At 42.9% G+C, this 22,076-nt stretch overlaps 1 protein-coding gene across 1 annotated transcript in view; it reads right to left on the bottom strand.

Moving 5' to 3' along the window:
* The window catches only part of MAP2K3 (mitogen-activated protein kinase kinase 3), a 78,750-nt gene extending 56,914 nt beyond the window's left edge, over nt 1-21,836 (bottom strand). The window contains exon 1 of the mRNA XM_007498453.3: nt 21,450-21,836. Coding sequence (XP_007498515.1) covers nt 21,450-21,465 — 16 coding nt within the window. The 5' untranslated portion in view covers nt 21,466-21,836. The remainder of the gene's footprint in view (nt 1-21,449) is intronic.
* Nucleotides 21,837-22,076: the final 240 nt, after the last annotated feature.

Raw genomic sequence — 22,076 nt, 5'->3', positions numbered from 1 at the left:
CAGAGTGGGTAAGTGACTTGTACCAGTTCACACAGAGCTAGCAAGGGGCCAGCCAGGTCTTTTCACCACACCTCTCAAAATCTGGCATGGGGGGAAGCGTCACCTTCACTAAGAAGGCAGCTCAACAGATCAGCAAACAAAAGGCCTTCTGTAGAAGTGCAAAGAATTCTTAAATTACTGCACAGAGCTCAGAGGAACGTCCTGCCAGCATACAAGACCAAGGGAGGGTCAAGATTTTCCTATTAGAACACCACACACATTCCACTTGGTCAGTGGCCCAAGCTTGGCTTCAGCAGAAATTCCACTCCCCATCTGCATTCCAAGCTCTAGGGTGCTGTGATGAGCCAGCTCCTCTACATGGTACAAGAGACAGTATGTGTGCATGTTTCTGCATTTGAGTGGACATGTGTGTGTGCGCGCATTTGCACAGGCATGATGTTTTACAAGCTTTGAAATGCAAACTTTAGCTTTCCACAAGGGAACTGAAAAATGTTCTGGTTTTGGAGACAAGGGTCCTCGCCTGCAGACTTTAAACCTCCTACAAAGCTGCAAAGCTGGGGAGAGGGCCCAGCAGCAATCCCCAGAGTAACCATTCTGCTGGGGCAGATCTGAAACTCTCTCCTCCCCACCCTCTCTGTACTTAAAACCCAGGCTCTCAGAAAGGTGGTTTGACTGTCTGCCCAAGGCTAGAGCTCAAAAGCAATGCCCCAGAATCCTCCTGCCAGCTGCCTCCACCCCACGTCAGTGGCCACAAAATGGAACATTCCTGGAAAAGGGCTTTAAGCAAACAAAACCCCAAACTCCCAGGCATATGCAAGGCAGCAGGCTTCCTTGCCCCTAACTAGAACTGGTAGGGAAACAGTTGTCTTTAGAGATGCCTCTGGTCCTGAAACTGGCTGGCTGCAGATAGCTTCATAAGGAGTCTGCACAAGCAGAAGAAAAGCTAGGTGTGTGGTTTTACCAGATAACACAGCATCTCTGGTGCATGGAGCCAAATATAGCAGTTATCCAGTGTAGCCAATTATCCTAAGCATTGCTTTCTGCAACGCTACACAGCCTTTTCCCAGGAGATCCTCCCAGCATTCCTCAGATGGGCTTCATTCTGCCCATTTAATTAGAATCCTAGAAGATTAGAACTGTCAGACTGCGGGGAAGAAAGCTTTGCCCATTCTAGCCAGAGTGCTAAAATGAAAGTTATTTATTCAGTTGGAACCCTCAAGTGCTGTTTCATAGGGCTTGGAGCAGAAAAAAGCACATTTGCATCTATGATAACAGAAATAAAAGCTACAAACTGGTTACCACTTTGTTTTCCATGGAACATGTTTGTGCAGTTACCATGAAGAAAATCAAACTACAGAGTTGGTTCTCAAGGAGATCCTGGGAAGATCTGGTTCTCTCATCTTGTGGCTTCACAGTACAGACCTGACCCAAGGCAGTTCAGCAAAGAGAAGCAAACCAAACACTCCTTCCTTAGATCAGGAAACACTGAGCAGAAGGTTCCTCTCTCCATGTAGTTTTTGTTCAGGGCAATCCTTCTAAGAGCGGATCTGTTATTCTGACCAGCCATGATTCCAGAGGGTGGATGGTATGCTTTGCTGCTCACCTGATGACAGAGAGGGGATGGATATTTGCAGAAACAGACAATATGGGAATTTGTTTTCCTTGGCTGGGTGGGTTTATCATAAAGGTTTGCTCTTTTTTTTTCTTTCATGTATAACTCTTTGTGACCCCATTTGGGGCTTTTCTTGGTAAAGATTTTGGAGTGATTTGCTATTTCCTTCTCCAGATTATCTTTTAAAAACAAACAAGCAAAAAACCTTACCTTCTCTCTAAGAACTGATGCTCAGTATCAGTTCCAAGGCAGCAGAGTAGTAAAGGCTAGGCAGGCAATTGATGTTAAGTGACTTGACCAGGGTCACACAGGTAAAAGTTATCTGAAAACAGACTTAAAGCCAGGATCTACAGACTCTAGGCCTGATTCTCTGTCTATTGAGCCAACTAGCTGCCCCTTTCTCCAGATTATCTTACAGATAAGGGAACTGAAGCAAATAGGGTTAAATGACTTGCCAAGAGACACACAGCCTGTAAGTGTCTGAGGGTGAATGGATTTGAACTCATGAAGATGAATTTTCCTAATTCCAAGCCCAATATTCTATCCACTGCACCACTTGACTGTCCCAATTTTCTCCTCTTTTAAATGTGGAAGAAAAACAAAGGAATGCTTGTTAACTAAACATATATAATGGGTGATATAATTTATAAATATAATATAATAAAATGAAAAACTAAAGAAAACCGGAATCTGTTCAAATTGGCACTACAGAATATTTCAGTCCTTTATTAGCCATGTGACCTTTGGCAAATTGTTTAACTTAGTATCAGTTTCCTCATTTGTAGAACAGGGGCAACATCAATCCTTCCTACTTCACGGTCTTGTTCTATGGACCAAATGAGATAAAATCAAACTTGTGGAAGTACTTGGAACACCAAAATGCCAATCAGGGGTAACATGTTATGAGTAATCAATCAATCCACAAGTATTTATTAAGCACTAGGCTGCCTAGAAGTATGCTAACATTTGGGATACGAAGCTAGAAGAGGGACAGTGCCTGCCCTCCAAGAGCTTAGGTTCTATTCATCATTTCCATTTTGAGATTGCAAACAAGGACACACCAAATAGAGGATATGGGAATCAATGAATGCATTTTAAACTGGCAGGGATCTAGCTTCATCTTACACATAAAAAAACACTTTGCAGGTCCACAGCTTAGATGGTTTGTCCAAAATGACAGTTAGTAGCAGGCACAGGACCAGAGTCCAGGTCTCTTGAGACCCAGACCAGAGCTTTATCTGCCACTGACTCCCAAAAGGAGTAGTGTAAGTAGGGTCAGGTAAGTAGCACAGTGAACAGAGCACAAGACTTGGGAGTCAGGAGGACCCCGGTTCAAATCTGATCTCAGACACTTAATGAGCTGTGTGACCCTAAGCAAATCATTTAACCCCAATTACCTAGCCCTTATTGCATTCTGTCTTGGGGATGGATTGACTCCAAGACAGAAGGTAAGAGTTTAAAAAAAGAAGAAGCCTAAGTAACTTTAGGCTGGAGAATTCTGCTTTCCACACGTTTCTCCTCTGTGTTTCTTACTTCTTCTACTCCTATTTAAAAACTGGAGGAGGAGGCAAGGAGAGGCAAATCTTTGCTGTAACACTACCTGCAGACACCTGGTCCTCAAAAAAAAAATGGCCACTAAGGGATCTACAGCTTTCCCACCACTTTTTGTAGCTAGTATCCTCACAACATAAAATACAGGCACCCAACTGAGTGAAAGAGGAAATGAAAAGAGAAGGTGTGTCCCTTCATAGTCTCACTCTGACTTTCCCTTAGCTGGCAGCTCCAAATGAGTTTGGGGGGGAGACCCTTATACCACTCCCATGCAAATATACACCTAATGTACATTCATCTTGCAAATGTCTTTATCCCAAAAAGAATAGACAGGCTGGCAAAAATTATCAACCAGTGATAAATGCATAACTTTAAAACACAAACCTATTCACCTTTGACCATTTAAAAAACAAAACAAAGCTTTTTTGGTTTTCCCACCCAGAAAGATTCAACCTAATGTGGATGGAGCCATCCAGGTGACATCTGTTGACCAACACATACATCCCAGCTCTCCTGAAACATACACCTTTCCAAGAAATGTGGTTCTCTGAAACAAGCAAGCCTTCCCTGCCAAAAATATTTTTAAATTAAAAAAAAATACCTTGCCGTCCCAAAGTCCTGGCCTGGGAATTCCCCAGTCTATTACAACTACCTTTACTAGGCAAGAGTAGTGAGTAACTTTCTTGCTAATCAAAGGTTATTGGGCAGGAAGAGAGAGAGAAGAGGTGGAGTGAGAAATCATCTTCTGGAGAGAGGGTCCCTAGATGTCATAAAATGATCCTAACTGGGGGTAGCTAAGTGACTCAATAGATAGTCAGGCCTGGGGATGAGACATATTAGGTTCAAATGTGACCTCAGACACTTCCAAGCTGAGTGATCCTGGACAAGTCACTTTCCCCTCATTGCCATACTGCTCTTCTGCCATAGGATCAATACATAATATTGATTATAAGACTGAAGGTAAGAATTCATTTTGTTTTGTTTTTAAGGCTAACAAAATGGTAGAAGGAAACTCTCCCTACTCTCCATCTCCTATACATATACAAAGAAGGCCAACCTGCAAATATATTCATGCATACCTATACATACCCCATATATGTATTTGCTTGTTTGTTTACTTAAATGTTTTAACCTAATCCTGGACCTTCTGGATAGAAGATCAGGGAGAGAGCCCATAATAAGGACCTACTCAGCAAAAGCTCATACCCAGTGGGATTACTGCCAAGGACCATTCTCAAAGAGAGCAAACAACTACCTAGTCCTGGTTCTTTTGTCCTCCCATTTTACACCAGGGAGGCCAATTCCCTGTTTCAAGGGGAGAGAGGCATTGTTCATTCTCTACTGCTGGGCTTCAGAGTAAAAACTCCAGCAGGGCCAAAATAGCAAAAGGAGGAGGGAGGATGCCTTGCCCTTCCATATACCCCTTATGAAAGCCACTAATCCAGCAGTTTAGAGCTTATTTTATTTGTTTCTATTCAGGTTCTGCCTTTGGGAGGGAATAGAAAATAAATCTTTATTTGCAAAGATCTGACCTCTTCTCCCTTTATTTCTGCTCTCTATAGGGACCTAAGCCCCTATAGTTTGACTATTATGTAAAAGAATGAGATATTTCTTTCAGTCTACTCCTCTCCTGGGGCTTTTAAGAAATATTAATCTTTTGGAGGCAGTGAGGTAGCACAGTAGATAGAGTACCAGGCTTGGAGTTGGGATGGCTTGGGTTTAAATCTGGCCTCAGACACTTCCTACATTTAACCCCAATTCTCTAGCCCTTGTGCTCTTTTGCATAGAAATGAAATTAAGAAAAAAAGGGAAGGAAGGCAGGAAGGCAGGCAGGAAGGAAGGAAGAAAAGAAAATAGGAGAGAGCGGAAGAAAGGAAGGAAGAAGGGAAGAAAAGAAGAAAGGAAGGAAGAAGGGAAGGAAGGAAGGAAGGAAGGAAGGAAGGAAGGAAGGAAGGAAGGAAGGAAGGAAGGAAGGAAGGAAGGAAGGAAGGAAGGAAGGAAGGAAGATCTTTTTTTTCAGTAATCAAAAATCTATTTTCTCAAGCTATTTTGCCATAAGAAATAATGAACAGGATGAATTCAGAAAAACCTGAAAGACTTCTAGGAATTGATGCAAAATGAAGAAAGAAGGACCAGGAGAACAGCATATAAAGTGACAGAAACATTGTATAGTGATCAACTATGAAGGACTAAACTATTATCAGCAAAACAAGATTCTAAGATAATCCCAAAGGATTTATGATTAAAAAAAAACAAACCTACTATCCACAGACAAAAGAAGGAACTGTTTGAATCTGACTGCAGATAAAAGCATGATATCCTTCAGTTTATTTCCTTCATAAGTTTTTTACTGTATATGTGATATGTCTTCAGTCACAACATGGGGAATATGGAAATAGACATTGCATGAAAGTATTGGTATAACCTATATCAGACTATTTATTGCCTCCTAGAGGGGAAGAGTGGGGGAAGGAGAGAATCTGAATTGTAAAATGTCAGAAAACAATGGTCAAAAATCATTTCTACATGTAACTGAGAAAAATAAAATTTAATTGTTTAAAAATCTATGTTTTCTTATCCTTCAATCCCTCTGCTAAACTGAGAAATGTTATCTTCCTAGTCTCTTGATAAAATTCATCAAACCACTTCTTATATCTCTATGTATTTCTTTGTTAGACTGACAGGAAAAATGATGGTATCAGTGACTTTGCTTTAAGGAAAAAAACAAACCCAGGGGGCAGCTAAGTAGCTCAGTGGATTGAGAGTCAGGCCTAGAGATGGGAAGTCCTGGGTTCAAATTTGACCTCAGACACTTCCTAGCTGTGTGATCCTGGGCAAGTCACTTAACCCCCATTGCCTAGTCTTTATCATTCTTCTGTCTTGGAACCAATACACGGTACTGATTCCAAGATAGAAGATAAGGGGTTTTTTCCCCTCATAGGGAGGAAAACATGCAGTTCCAAATCGCTTAATAACATGAATGTGACAGAACAGTCTGTCATCAGGACAAATCCCTGCCCCATGTGTATACACACACACACACACACACACACACACACACACACACACACACCATCTAACTGACAGCCCTAACCACTGTCACCTACACCCCTGATCCTATCCAACTCCAACCCAGTTGTTCCTGGTCCCAGGCCAGAATGTAGAAGCCAGCAGAAAGCACTTTGCATGGTGCCTCAGAGGGGAAATTACTAAATTCCCGTGTCTGGCTAGCACTGCTGTGAGCCCCTGATTTCTTCTCATGTGTAGAGCCTGTGTCCCCCTGTGCAACTACTTAAACCAGGGAGGCCTGGAGATGAATCTCTTGTTTAAAAAGCTGGGATTTCTGGGGCCACTCCATGATTCAGTGGATTGAGAACCAGGCCCAGCTGTGTGACTCTGGGCAAGGCACTTAACCCCACTGCCAAGCCCTTACCACTCTTCTGCCCTGGAACCAACGCTTGTTATTGATGCTAAGGCAGAAGATAAGGTTGGTTTGCTTGTTGTTTTTCATCTGAGATTTCAGAAGCTGCACATACGCACACACAGGGGCCTTGGCATGCAGCAACTCTATCCTAAGGGAAGATGAGACTCTTGCCAAGAACAGGACTTGGCACCTTCAAGTGAGATGACCTCCTTCCATATGTGTGCCTCACCCTGTAAATCATTAAAGAAATCTCCCAGAAGCAGCCAGGAAAGGGACAAGGCCCAGCTGAAGGTCCCAAGTCCTACTCTTGGCAAACATAGGGTTTCCATGGTAGGAGGGAAAATACTCCTTGGCAAGACCTTAAGATCCAGCCCCAGGTATGGTACTTGGGCTAGTACCCCCCTCACTCTTTGCAGCCCCAAGACGGGCAAGAGCTTGGAGCAGAGGCTACCAGATGGGGTGCTCACAAGGAAGCCTGACAGAGCTGTAGTCACACCATCTGAACTGGGAGCTGAGGATATCATTTTGCAGAGCCAGCAGTCATCCAGACTCTAAGCAGCCTTGGAGCAGCTGCCTAGCCAAGACTCTGCAGGTGCAATACAACATCCTGCCTCGTCAGACAATGGGCCCATGCAGAACATGCTCCTTCCAAAGCAAAGCCCAGGCTTCAAAGGGCTGGTCCTGTCCTAGCACGTCTGGCTCACACTTCCGGTCAGTACTTGGCAGGCTGCAAGTCCACCACCAATTTGTTTAAGCTGCAGGATGCCAGCCAAACCTGAGCACCCAGAGTTGCTGTGGAATGCAGGGATACTGGGGTCCCAGCAAGGAGTGGTGGGGCGGGACAGAGACTGAATTAAAGGATGAAAAGAAAGAAGCATCTCAAAGACATCAGCACAAAGGCCCCATCCAGGAATTCCATCTTTAATGGGGTATGTATGTAAAATAAACTCAATGAGTCAACACTATGATGTGGTTACCAAAAAAGCTAATTGGAATCCTATGTAAAAAGAGAAGTAGAATACCCAGAAAGAAGTAGGTAAGAATCAACCATGCTCTTCTAGACAGAACACAGATAGAATGTGGCATCTCTTCCTGAGCAAATCATGGTAAGAGAAAGATGGGCAAGGGGCAGCTGGGTGGCTCAGTGGATAAAGAGCCAGCTCTGGAGACAGGAAGTCCCAATCTGGCCTCAGACACTTTCTGGCTGTGTGACCCTGGACAAGTCACTTAATCCTAATTATCTAGTCCCTACTGCTCTTCTTCCTTGAAGCCAATCAATTCTAAGACAGAAAGTAAGAGCTGAGAGAGAAAGAAATACTGACAACTGGAGTGAGAAAAGAGAACACCCAGTAAATGATCTGGAAACCAGATTATCCATAAACAAGTAAAGAATGATATTGTCAAGAAAGATGGCTTCAGGGGGGCAGCTGGGTAGTTCAGTGGATTGAGAGCCAGGTCTAGAAATGGGAGGTCAACCAGTATTGATTCTAAGATGAAAGGTAAGGGTTTTTAAAAAATGGCTTCAGAACTTACTAGTCCTGATATCAGAAGAGTAACAAGGAAGCCTACTTCTTACCTTTTAGCAGAGAAGAGATAGACTACAAGTGCAGAATGAAACATACATTTTCAGACACAAACAATGTGTTCATTTGTTTTGCTTGAATATACTTCAAGGAAATAAGGGAGGATCTCTATGAGCAAGGGAGGGGAAGAAAAAAACATCAATAAAATATTTTTTTAAATACAAAGAGAAGAGAAGGAAGGATAAAAAGAAGAGGCCCAAATAGGGCATTTACTAACCAGATAAAATTACTATATTAAAAACAAACAAATGATGGTGTGTCTAGGTGGCTGTATGGATTGAGAGGCAGGCTTAGAAATGGAAGGTCCTATGTCCAAATCCAACCTTGGACACTTCCTAGCTGTGTGACCCTAGGCAAGTCACTTAACCCCCATTGCCTAGCCCTTACCACTCTTCTGTATTAGAACCAATACATATGGTTCTAAGGCAGAAGATAAGGGTTTGGTTTTTTTTTAAAAACCATATGTTACAGAAATTCACTTTTCCAGGTTCTATTTTCTTTTCTGTTCTTTGTGTATCAAAATGTTTATGTTTAAGTTCATAATAAGAAAGAAAATGTATATATTTTTTAAAAAGATGAATGAAGCCAATCGGGTTGTTTAACCTAGAGGAGAAAAGGAGGCAAAAGGGTAAAGGGCAGCAGGTCATAAATATGTGAAAATTTATCTTCAGATCTGTGAAGGACTATCCCTTTGAAGTGGAAGTGGGTTAATTCTATTCAGACCAAGATGGAACTAGGACCAGTAAGTAAAAGAGTAATCTAAAACATTAGGATGAGAGAAGCAGAAGACATGAGCTTGGCAGGGAATGTGGATACTGAAAAATAACCCCAGAAAATAAAAACCACCAAAATTTTAAAATGAACAAAACAAAGACAGCTACTACAATTCAACTAAAAAACAGACTAGAACAAATGAATGCGCTAAAGTACCAGGAACAAGAGATGTAAAAACAAACCAAGCAAGATTAACAGAGAGATTATATTCAGTTGGATAAGTAATACACTCAAAGAAATTAAGCAATAAATGGAAATGCTAAGAAAATTATAAGATCAAATAAAAGCTTGAAGAATTTTCTAAAGTCATGTAAGGATTAAGAGATGTGAAAAAGTTCCAAGGAGACAGATTTCAGCTCAGCATATAGACAAGTCTCCAGATACTTCGAGCAGTCAAACAATGAAATGGAATGCATTCCACAGAGTGAGCTCTCAGTCACAGAAAGCATCCAGGGATCCTTCAGATTCAAGGGCTATACCAGATCGGCACAAATGTCTCATGAATGAATCTGAGTGCAAAGCCCTACCCAGGCCCCTCAGAAAACCTGACCCAAAAATGGTGTAAAATCTCACTGATCTATTATAACCAAACAGCACTATAAAATCATGAAACATTATGGTTCATATCCTCTGACTTAATTATAATATGGACAATGATTTTTTTCTTGAGAAATTGACTGCACCTAAAACATCATTTCCAATGAGGTCCTATTTCCTCAAAACCAATTTATTGGGATATGCCCGTGGGATCTGACTAAAGAACATCTAGTCCTCAAAGAAATTGCAATTTGGAATAGACCAAAAAAAAAATACACATATGATACCAAGAAGGAATATTTACAAAAGCAGGATATGAGTAAATGTAAGCTAAAATCTTATAAATGATTCCAAAATGCCAAGAGGGAGGGAGTAGTGTGAAGAGTAAGAGTAACCCAAATAAAGTAGGGTTAGTCAAAGAAAGGCTTCTTGGAGACCCATTTTGAGACCTTGGAGGAAATCATGAACATTATTTGTTAATGGATGAGTTGACTTGCATCAGCTGGTGAGAGAAGTGAGGAGGACATTCCAAGAGGAAGGAATAACTGAGTTAAGGCACTGGGGGGGACATAGAACTTATTAAGTTGTGGACAGATAACCTTGGCTAGAACTGAGAAATCATGTTGGGAAATGGTCCATGATGCCATTGGAGGTGTGGGTTTTAAAAAATATTGTGGCCAGGGGACTTCATTTCCCAGCATGCTTTACTCTTCCCGGGGTCCCCTTGTCTTGCATACTTGTGCTGCGCTGCGTTCTGGCATGGGTTTGTTTATATTTTGCTGAAACCCATGCTGCAGGGCTTTTTGGCTTTTGCTTTGGCTGGAATGTGGCAGGTGTGGGTCAGTGGCTCTTTGCTCTGACCACTAGGCTGAAGGAACCCTTTTCTCTGTCTTTTTGTTCTTATTAAATCCTATAAATTTAAATTCTTGGAGTATTCATTCATTTTTAGTCTTATAGAAGGAAGTGCTTGATGATGTGTCTCTAATCCAAGGAAGAAAAAAGAATAACTATGAATCAATAGCTGAATTCTACTTTCATGGATAACTTTGTGACCTTGGACAAGGCTTTTTATCTATAAAATGATAGGGTTAGTTTTGATCTGACACTCTCTAAGCTCCATTTCACTCATTCTAAGGGAAGACTATGATTTTTGATAATACAAAATCCTTCCAGGACAGAAAGAAGTTCTCAGTGATAGCATGCCTTCTAGAAAGAGCGCTGGCTCTGGAATCAGAGGATGGGTTCAAATCCTGCTTCTGAAGCTATCTGTATAACCTCAGGCAAGTCACTTAACTTGTAGGTCTCATTTTTTTCATATCTAAAATTAAAAGATTAGCTACATAAGATATGTACAATGAATATATAATATAAAATCTCAAATATATCCTAACATATGAAATATACCTATAAATATATAATAGAAATAAAAATATAATATATGATGTATCAAGACTAGGCCTCTTAGGTCCCTCCTAGCCCTACAGCTGTGTTTTATGGCCAGTCTGAGGCCCTCTCTCCTCAGTGGTGAGCCTCTCATCTAGTCCACCATTTCACAAGGTGCCAGGCCATTCTCATTTCCACTCCTCCCATCTCCTAACTTCTCTTCCTCTTTCACACCAACCAACCCAAGTGCAGGTATCTTCCTCACCCCAGCTTTACACCTTCCTTTTAAGAGTTATCTTCCCCCATCAAAAGAGAAACTACTTCAGGCTAGGAACTGTCCTTTTTGCTTATATTTTTCTCCCCAGACCTTAGCATAGTACCAGGCACAAGTTATGAAAGCAACAATAAGGGATAGTGAGGCAGTTCAATGGATAGAGAGCCACGCCTGGAGTCAGGAGGACCTGGGTTCAAATCTGACCTCAGACACTTCCTAGTCATGTAACCCTGGGCAAGTCATTTAACCCCATTTGCCCAGCCCTTGCTTTTCTGTTCTAGAATAATTACAAGGAGAGAAAGATTTTGGGGAAAATAACAATATGGGTGATTAAATGATGTGATTTCTACTGTCAGTTTCATGTTATCAGGGAAGATGAGCTATATATGCAGGTACATACATATGTAATACATAGATACACATCTGTGTACATATATATATACATTTAAAATAGATCCTTGTCTTACACATTCAGCTTTACCTCTTGTTTTAATTATCTTCAAGTACTCAGAAGGATCATTTAAAAGCCATCATCCCAGGTTTATAAAAAAATAGGTCATACCAGACTAAGCCCATTTTTTAAATGTTTACCAGACCAGGTCAGGGGAATGCCACAGGCATCATATACTAGGATTTCGGCAAGAGATCTGACAATGTTATCGGGGAAAAGTTGTAAAGATGTAGGTTAGATTAGAGCACTGTTAGGTGGCTTCAGATTATGCTGCCTGACTAAACCCCCAAAATAATAATCAGTATCAACATATTCCAGCATTGGGTCAATTAGTTCACCTACACTGAAAACAGAAAGACGCTGGACGTGGTCAGCTAACCACTGCCTGAAGACCTCAAGTGATCGTGAACTCACTATGTCTCAAGGCAACAGATTCCACTCTAGAAGAAAGACTGCCAAGGGAGTGCCCCGGGAACCTGCCCTCAGTCTTCTGCTATTTAACAGTTATCAAGGACTAGAATGAAAGCATAGATGGCAAACTTATATGATGACACAAAGGTAAGAAGGATAATTACTGCTGAATAGGAGGGGAAAAAATCAAGATCTGACAAGATCTCAACAAGCTAGAATGATGGATGAATCTAATCAGATGAAACCAAAGTTATATAAATGTAAAAAACAAACCCAGATTCAAAAAAAAAGGTTAATCAATTGAATATGTATGGTAAGGAGAAAGGCATAACAAGATAATATGTATAAAAAGATGGGGGAGCAAGGCCAGGGGAGGAGGTTCTTGGCCTGCAAGCTTAATCTGAGCCCATATTGTGATGGAGCAGGCAAAAAGGCTGGTGTAAGGTCTTGGGCTGAATGAGTAGAAAGTGGCAAAGATAACCAGACCAAGAGAAATAAGAGCACCGATCTTATCCTCTGCTTTTGTCAGTCAATCCACACCTAGAGTATTGTGTGCAGTTTTGGAAAAGACACCTACAGGAAGCAGCTAGATGGCTAAGTGGATTGAGAGCCTAGAGGTCTAGAGACAGGAGGTCCTGGATTCAAAGTTGACCTCAGACACTTCATAGCTGTGAGACCCTGGGCAAGTCACTTGACCCCCATTGCCTAACCCTTACCAGGAACCAAAAAAGATGAAAAGACAACACCTACAAAGTGGAATACAGTAGGAACTCGTTTTGCACAAATCCAACACACAGAGTTCAAGTATACATGATTGGCAGTCAAAAAAAAGAAAGGCAGAAAAATACATGAAATAATTTTTTAATTACTTGCTAAATTTGCACCATTTTCCAAAAGAGTGTAAAGTCTCAAAGAAGTTTGCCCAGTCATACTCACTCTCGCTCAGAGGAGCATTAGTGAGTCATGACGTTGTTGTGTGCCAAACATTAGCTCCCACTCATCAGTCTTGGTCCAGAGTTTGCACTTGAAATGCTTCTCTTTGATACCTTAACACTATTTAGTTATTAACAATGTTCCCAACGCACAGGAGCAGTGATGTTGATAGCCCTGATAAGCCTAAGAAAAGTCATAAAGTGCCTTGGAATGTTCACCTAAGAAATACTTATTAAATAATGGGGTTCTCTATTAGGTGCAACTTTCAACATAACAAGAAGGGTCTTGGAACATAATGGCTCTGTAAAACAAGGTCCTATTGTACTTCCAGACAATGAAAGGGCTGGAAACGGGCATGTAGGAATCAGTTGGAGCAATAGAGAGCTCTAGCACAGGAAAGGGCTGACTTTCTGTCAGGCTGTAGGATGTTACTTCTGTTTTTATCTGAAAGGCTGGCAGGAACAAGGAAGATTTGACTTGTTTTGCTTGGTCCCAAAAGGCAAAATCTAAACCAATGGGTGGAAGTTGGCAGAGAAGTTAACTTTATCTCCACATAAGGAAAATTTTGTGAAAAACTAGAACTGCCTGGACAGCTATGTGGCTTAGTAGGAAGAGAGAATAGATGGAGAGGGAAGGTCCTGGGTTCAAATTTGACCTCAGATACTTCCTGGCTATGTGACCCTGGGCAAGTCATTTAACCCTCAATGCCTAGCCTTATCACTCTTCTGCCTTGGAACTGATCCTAAGTGTTTTTTATAAGATAGAAGGGAAAGATAATTTTTTTAAACTGCCTTGTAAGTAGTGAGTTCCTCATAAATGGCAGTCTTCAAGTAGAAGATAGACAGCAACTTAAAGGCAAAGGTATAGAGGGAGTTTTTGTTCAATTACAGGTTGGTCTAGAGCAGGGACTCCATCTTTTTTGTGTCTGTCTGTCTGGTGAAGTCCATGGTCTCCTCAGAAGAAAGTCTGTGTTATTATTTTTTTCAAAGACACCCTAGTGGGGCAGCTGGGTAGCTCAATGGATTGAGAGCCAGGCCTAGATAAAGGAGGTCCTAGGTTCAAATCTGGCCTCAGACACTTCCCAGCTGTGTGACCCTGGGCAAGTCACTTAACCCCCATTGCCTAGCCCTTACCACTCTTCTGCCTTGGAACCAATACCCAGTATTGACTCCAAGACAGAAGGTAAGGGTTAAAAAAAAAAAAGACACCCTACCTTCTGTCTTAGTCAATACTAAGTATCAGTTCCCACATAGAAGAGCAGTAAGGGTGAGGCCATTGGGGTTAAATGACTTTCCCAGGATCACAAAGCTAGGAGAAATTTAGAACAGGATCTCCCATCTCCTGGCCAAGAATATACTATATTGAAACAAAGTTGGCTTTTTCCCGACCCAAATTCAAAGACTCCCTGAAATCTATCCATGGAATCCCAATGAAGAAGTCCCTTCCAAATCCAATTCTTTGAGCATGATGTTTCAGTATGATGCCCCTGGCCAGGGGTCAGGTATCTTTCTAAAAAAGGGATATCAAGCTAACAGCACCTGTTCTTCTCCCTGTGGACGAGAGGACAGAACCAGAGATCTCCTCCTAACTCTCTCATACAGCAGAGCTCGGGAAACTGTCACAAATGGCTGGGAGGTGAGGCAAGGAGAACAGACAGAAGCCTGGATGTCACTTTTATACTTGTGCTCCAGGATGCTGGTTCCCGTGATAAGTTACAGGGAGCCACTGCAGTATTGCAAGAAGCTAAGTGACATAAAAATAATGCTTGCATTAGTCTACTTAGTGGCTAGGGCTTCCTCAGTGACAAGTTTCACAGGCTTCTCAGAACAGCTGGGATTCCATACATAATGCCATATCCTGCAGGCTGAATGAAATATTTCTGGGGAAAACTGCCAAGAGGAGAAAAAGACAGAAACTCATGCCAGAGGAGTCCCCAGGACAGGGAAAAAAAAAAAAGAGGTCCTTGGCCCTTGAGAATATAACTGTGCCCATCAAAAAGGAAAAGAAAAATCAGAGCCAAAACCTTGGGGAAGGAGCAAAAATAAAGCAAACCATCTTAATAAATGGAAGCATGGTACTGAAAGCTCTAAATTTGGAGTCAGAAGTCCTAGGTTCAAATTCTGGCTGTTATTTAGTATCTATGCAACCTGGAACAAGTTACTTTCTCTGGATCTCTTTCCAGGCCTTCAGTACCAGACTAAGCTCATTGCTAGGGATAGGACTGCAAAATAAACAAAACCCACCTTCAAGAAACTTGCATTCTAGTAACATCAAGGCAGTTCAGTAGATAGAGAGCCAGGCCTGGCCATCAGGAGGACCTGGGTTCAAATCTGAACTCAGACATTTCCTAGCTGTGTGACTCTGGGCAAGTAACTTCACCTCAATTGCCTAGCCCTTACCACTCTTCTACCTTAAAATCTTGTATCTAATATGGAAGGAAAGGGGAGAGAGGGAAAGAAACTTTCATTCTAGTGGAGGGGGAGGCAGAATATAACACATATCAGAAAGGGATCTGCAATTTGGGGTGAGTAGAATATAGGAGCTTCTAAAATTTCCAATTCTATATTAAGATCTCTGAGCAAATGCAAATCCTTCCTGCCTCATAGTAACCTAAGCAAAAAGATTCCAAGAACAAGAGAAAGAAGGGGTGAGTGGAAAGGGGAGGAGGGAATCAAATTAACCTAAAGACTCTGATCGTCTTTACTACCACACATATCAAATCAACTGGGAGCAACCAAGTATGTTAGTCTATGCCATGGGTTTCTAAGGCCATAAACTGTGCCATTTCTATGCCCTGAACATAGCTCCCTGCGACGAATTATAAAGTATACTGTATGGCTCTTTTCCTCCAGCATTAAGGAGACAAGATCCACAACAGTTAAACAACAACTTGAAGCAGGGTAGGAGGAAATGCAAAATGAGCATGGCTAAGCTATGGAACTAGCAGGAATTCCACCAATGAACCAAATTCAAGCCTTAGCTTCAGGAAGGATGGTAGTAGGGGACTGCTAGGTGGCTCAGTAGATAGAGTGCCAGGCCTAGAGATAGAAGGTCTTATGTTCAAATCTGGCCTCAGCCACCTCCTAACTGTGTGACCCTGGGCAAGTCACTTAACCCCCATTGCCCAGCCCTTACCATTCTTCCATCTTAGAATCAATACTTTCTATCAACTTAAAAAAAACAAACTTTGGAACCATACTGTAGTTTATTGAGCAAATAGCAACAGATCTTTTTAAACCCTTAGCTTCTGTCTTAGAATCAATACTAAGTAGTGATACAATACTAAGCAGAAGAGTAGTAAGAGCTATGCAATTAGGGTTAAGTGACTTGCCTGGAGTCACACAGCTAGGAAGTTTCTAAAGTCACATTTGAACCCAGGACTTCACATTTCCAGGTCTGGTTCTCTATCCACTGAGTCACTTACCTGCCCCCCTCACAGCTGAGATTTTAACTCAGGTCTCCTCCCTTCAAATCCACTATAACAAATATCCTCTAGTTGCCTGACAATGGAAGGTCCTGAATGTCCAGAGTTTGAAGTTTCTCCCATAAGCAATGGACTCTTCAGCAGGGGCATGACATGAGAGAAGAGGTATTTCAGGAATCCTGACCTAACAGTGTACAGGATAAATGTGAATGCAGATAGCTGGGGGTCAGGAGACTAACTGAACTGGTATCTGGAATGGAAAGAACCCAAAGAAAGACAGGGGCAAAGTCACTGGAAGCAACTGAGCCAAAAGCACTGTAATCTAGAAATGATACAGCACCTCCCATCAGGAATCAAAAGCTCAAGACATACATCATTAACTAAACACAAGGAGACATGACTGACCACAGCAGCACCAGGGCCGGAAGCTTTCCAAAGAAACATATCAACCAATGAGATAAAGTCAAGAACTTGCTGATTATCGTCCAGCTCACCCTGGAGCTTTTAAAAGGGCCCCCACTTCTGGGCCACCCTACCCTTGGTCCTGCTCACACCCTCCTTTTAGACTGTTGTTTTTTTAGGTTTCTATGATTACTGCTGGTTAAAGACTAGTGGGGAAGGAGTGAACAGCAGGAAACATCAAAAACAAATTGGGTTTGACAAACAGGCAAGGCCAGGGGATAGTGACAGCCCAGCAAGAGAGGCCTCTAGAGGCTGAAGGAGCATACCTATGTACCTTCAGTCTCTGCTCCCTCTGCTTCTTTTGAGTCCCTTCTCTTTCCCTCCTTTACTTCCGTTTACCACTGCCCTAGATTGTAAGCAGAGCTGCCCCAAGAGCAGTTCTTCACAATCCCTATGTAAAGACAAGAGGGGCTGCCAATTTTCACATCTATAAGTAGCAATAGTTCATCCAAGAGTGAAGTAATCAGACACAAAGACTTAGACCACAGGACTGCATGCCTAGAGTTCAGGAATCAGGGAAGAAAAGTAAGACTCCCTAAAAGCAATCCCTTTAGGAATTGTTGTTAATGGAGTCTCTAAAGCAGTGGTTCTCAACCTCTCAATTTATAGCAATGAGATACATAATGCATATCAGGTATTTACATTCTGAATCATAACTGTAGCAAAATTACAGTTTTGAAGTAGCCACCAAAATAATTGGTTTGGGTTCACTGCAACATGAGGAACTGTATTTGTGGGGTCACGGCATTAGAAAGGTTGAGAACCACTGCTCTAAAGTAAAAACAAAAAAAAGAAACTTGGGTTACAAAATGCTCATGAAATGCTCAATTATTTTTCTTATGCACTTGGGGAAAGGTGATGTGGTGCAGTGATAACAGCACTAGCTTTACAGTCAGAGGTCAGGGGTTCAAATCCCAGTTCTGCTATCTATTGCATACCATAAGCAAGTTCTTTAGCTTCTCAGGACTTCATTTTCCTCATCTGTAAAATGGGGAGACTAGACTAGATGAACTCTGAGGTCCCTTGCCATGAGGATGACCTAATAGGAAGAAATTTCATCATCATTTTTCTGCACTTACGAAGGCTTCTGAGGTTAAAAAACATTGACTGTGCAAGAACATATTAGTAATCAGTTGTTTGGGGAGTGAAAGACCACACATTAACTGAAATGCCTTAGGACAGAGTGAGGTAAGGATGTCACTATTTTCTGCTCAAACCAGAGGAACATGGGCAAGATGAAACCAGCAATCACTCTTTTCAATTCAGGGAAACTCTCCCAAAGAAGGCAGAGACTCAGCCCACAAAGTAGACCTTCCTGAATTATTGAATGGCATCAGGGTTATTGAAATGGGAACTGAGAGGCTGCTCAAGTGGAAAGCAGGCCAGTACTGAGACAGGAAACAAGAGTCCTAGAAAGGGAATCTAAGCGCCATGGGGAAGTGGCAGTGAGGGGCCCTGGAGGGATGAAACATCGCCCTTTTAAGCAGCCAATCCAACCCTGTTGTGTCAAGAGGCTGGTTCCAACATGCATGTTCTGCCTATGAGTCAGCAACCCCATTCAGTAGCATTTTATTGCTGCTGATTCATACCTTGGCTACACAGGAAGTTGGAGTCCACTCTTCCCCACTAAAAAAAAAATGCAATTTAAGAACTCTGCTCAATGAAAACCCTAAGTCACAGGCACCCTGATATAGTGCTTCCTGTGCGTCACTCAAAGGGAGGGGGGAAGTCCTCCATGATGTTAACCTCCACCACCCCATTCTGCACCTCTTTAGCTGGCCATCAAGGAAGAAAAGAAGCCAAGTTGAAGCGCTATGTATTTCCGGGTCCATGACATACTCTTGTGTCAGGCAGAGCCCAGGGCAAAAAAAAAAAAAAAAAAGATGCTGTGCCTGCTACTTATCTGCCCAGAAATTGAGAAGCAGGTTCAGGTCCCTAGAAGGAGCTTTTTATTCCCTGAAGTTTTTATTTCACCTTAGGTATTTGATTTGAAGGTGATAAAATCTTGGGCAAGACAATCCTCCATCAGGGCCACACTCAGAACAAACATACAAATCTGCTAAACTGTGGCACTAAGTTTATTTTTTGCAAATACAATAGCTCGACTACTAAACTTGTAACACTTAAAGAAAAAGAGTATCAATCAGACCAGCTCTGAAATACAGTTACTAGCCTGGCTGGGCTGCACTTTTGCATACAAACTTTCAAAATGCATTTAACCCCAGAGAGCAACCCCTTGTCTCAAAAAAAAAAAAAAAGGTGTGTCAGGCCTGTCACTAGTTGCAAAGTAGGAAGCTCAATGACTTAAAACCAAAGAAAAGCCTTAAGGTCAAGCGACAACCACTCCCTATTTTGTTCAAATTCCTTGGAGTCCATAGAGTTGGGAGCTCCACACTCCCAAGCAAAATTGGAAAGCCAGCTGGGCAGCAACCTGTTTCAAGGTTTATTTTGCTGTTCTTTTGCATCCATCCTATCTGCAAAGAGATGCTGAAGAACTGGTCTAGAATCAATTCCCACTGGGGGTTAGACTAAGAAGAGGTCATGGTGCCATTCATAGGTTCAAACTGATGACACACACACACACATGTCAGGAAAAGGCAGCTCTGCTCAGACCTAATGTCTTGGAGCTTTTCATTAGCCAGGGAAAGAACAAAGCCAAAGTGAGATGGGTATGGCAGATTAACTCCAGCTACCTTCAAAAGATCCCTTGAAAACCTTAGCACATCAGTAGGAGTGCCAGAGTTAATTTTATCTCCAGACAGAGAAACCTGTTTATAATACCTTAGTGATGGACAAAGCAAGCTTCCTAGTCTTCTAAACGTGCTCTTGGGACAACCGGGTATTAAATCATCTCTCTCTTTTTCTAAGACATCAAACATCATAACCTGTTTACTTCTCTCTCTAGACAACTGTAATCATAATGGACAGCCTTTTCGAACTCTAATTACAAAAGACTTGAACTCCAGATGGGTTATGAGGCTCATCTTCTCTGCTAAAAAGCTTCCCTTCTGGGAAATATTATTCGTACAAATGTCCAGTGACCACTTGCAAAGAATGTTCGGAGAAGTCTCTTATTTAACATCTCTGAAATGCCTTAAGAACTATGGGAAGCATGTTATTCTCTGGCACGTGCTGGCTCCTTCATGCTCCCTCACCGAGTATTTCAATTGTTACTCATGAACAGTTGGGCAACGGTCAGGTATCTGGCATCCCCATTTATGTAAGATGTAATTACAGTTTAAAATCTTGCTGACCTCAATAATGTACAGCCCCCAGCCAATCCATACTTGAGTGCTCAAGTCACGGAAACCTAAGGTGGCAGAAATCTAAATGATGACACATTCATCCCACCCGACTGATGACCAACACAGACTACAGTGCATATTTTTCCCCTGCTGTGTATTTTCCAGAGAAGGATCAAATAAGAAATCTGCTTGCTAGGGCTTCCCCCCTTTTCGCAATCTTCAGGAAGCAAAACCTAAGGTACTTGTTGCTGTCACCCCAAGATTCTAAAGTACTAGGGCAATGGGCTTACAGACTGCTGGACAAAGTCATTTTCCTCTTGCCTCTCTGCAACAGGCACCAACCAATAGTGCCCTGCCTCTACTCCCCAAGCTTCAGGGAGTGAGTTTAGAAAAGAAAAACCTGAGAGTAAGGCACATTCAGCTACTGTTCAGTCATGGCAGGAATTACTTAGAGTCTCAACATTCAAGCAAGTTTCTGACATGCTAAATCATCATTTTCCCTTACCACAAAATAAATCCTTTTCTTTCCTCTTAGCCCCTTTCCCTTGCTTCTCCCACAGGCCTGAGGTTCCCCTCACAATGACAAATCCTTCTCTGTTGCTACTGCCTTTTCTAAATTTCCAGGAAGGAGGTAGGAGGGGGTGGGGGAGAACGGAACAGTCCTTAGCCTTCCCAGAAAGCTTCTGCCAGCAAGGGAGCAATGCAAGGCAACCTAGCTCTTAACAAGGAAGATCCCCAAGTGCCAGAGTCCCAAAATGCTTCCAACACTAACTCAAGGCTTCCCCGATTCAGTTCAACAAATTAAGAAACTGTGCAGTAGTACACTTCCCTGGGCTAGACCAAGGTTTAGTGATAAACGCTACATTATGTGGAATTGAAGTTGAAACTCTGAGATAAGAGAGGTTATCCCCACCCCCACCCCCCCATCCCGAGCTTAGAAAAGAAGGTAAAACAACCAGAGAGCACAGAGGCCAGAAAAAGGCAAGAGGGGCTAAATGCAAACTGCAGAGCAAAAAAAAAAAGGAGAATGGGGGAAGGGGGTGGGACGGCAGCAAAGGAAGATTTCTAGGGGAGCGGTTGGTGTCAGGAGGGACAGACAGCCTTATTGTAATGTTCAGATAAGTTTGCAGCCATAAAGAAGGCTGGGGGAGGGTTCAGAGCAGCAAGAAGGAACGGAAGGGATGTAGGGAGCTCTATGAAGAACTGGATGCCAGGAGGAATGCCAAGGGATTGGAAGTTTGTTTAAGGCATTGGAATGGGAACAGAGGGGTGCAGGTGAGCCAGCGTTAAACCAGCTGGTGGAGATCCAGGAGCGCAAAGCCCGGCTGGATTGCAATTCCCGGGCAGCCACGGAGCCGGGGTGCGCCCAGAGGCCCTGCACCTACCTCTGGAGAGGGACATGCTGAGACTGGAGGCGCGGGGCCGGGATCCGCTGAGGGCGGCGGCTGGAGGTTGGAGGCTGGAGGCTGAAGACAGGCAGGGACTGCGGAGTTGTGGTTGGCGGGTGCGCGGAGCGGGGGCGGCTAGTCCAGGGGGCAGCAGGTGGCGGCGGCGCCTCTAGGAAGGGTCATGCCTCCCTAACGCCAGCCGAGCGGAGCAGAACGAGCTCCTCTCAGTACATCTCCACCCCCGGCCCTCGGGGGCTGGAGGGATTCGGATTGAGAGCGGTGGGGCGATGGGATGCAGGAAAGGCGAGCTAGTTCGACGGCTGAGGGCGGCGCCGAAGCCAGACTGAGAAGTCTGGGGAGCGGGACGGCACAGCGGGAGACGAAGTCCCGCCCCTTGTCGGCCCGCCCAATGGAAAGCCGAGACTCCTCACGTTCCCTGAAGCACTGCCTCCTCTCCCTTAAAAGTTAGGCCCCGCCTCCTGAGTGAAACATACGCCCTAGTTGCCCTGCTTGCTAATAATAACCTTCCTGTCCGCTCTAAGGCTGGCCAAGCGCTTTCCTTGTCGCGGCGGAGAGGGGGGAAGGGGGGGAGTAGATAGTGCAAAGATTAGAACCCCTTTTTAA

This window comes from Monodelphis domestica, chromosome 7, assembly GCF_027887165.1.
Source record: "Monodelphis domestica isolate mMonDom1 chromosome 7, mMonDom1.pri, whole genome shotgun sequence".
Lineage (NCBI taxonomy): Eukaryota > Metazoa > Chordata > Mammalia > Didelphimorphia > Didelphidae > Monodelphis > Monodelphis domestica.
The sequence above is the reverse complement of the archived record's forward strand: the minus strand, read 5'-3'. Positions and strand labels throughout refer to the sequence as shown.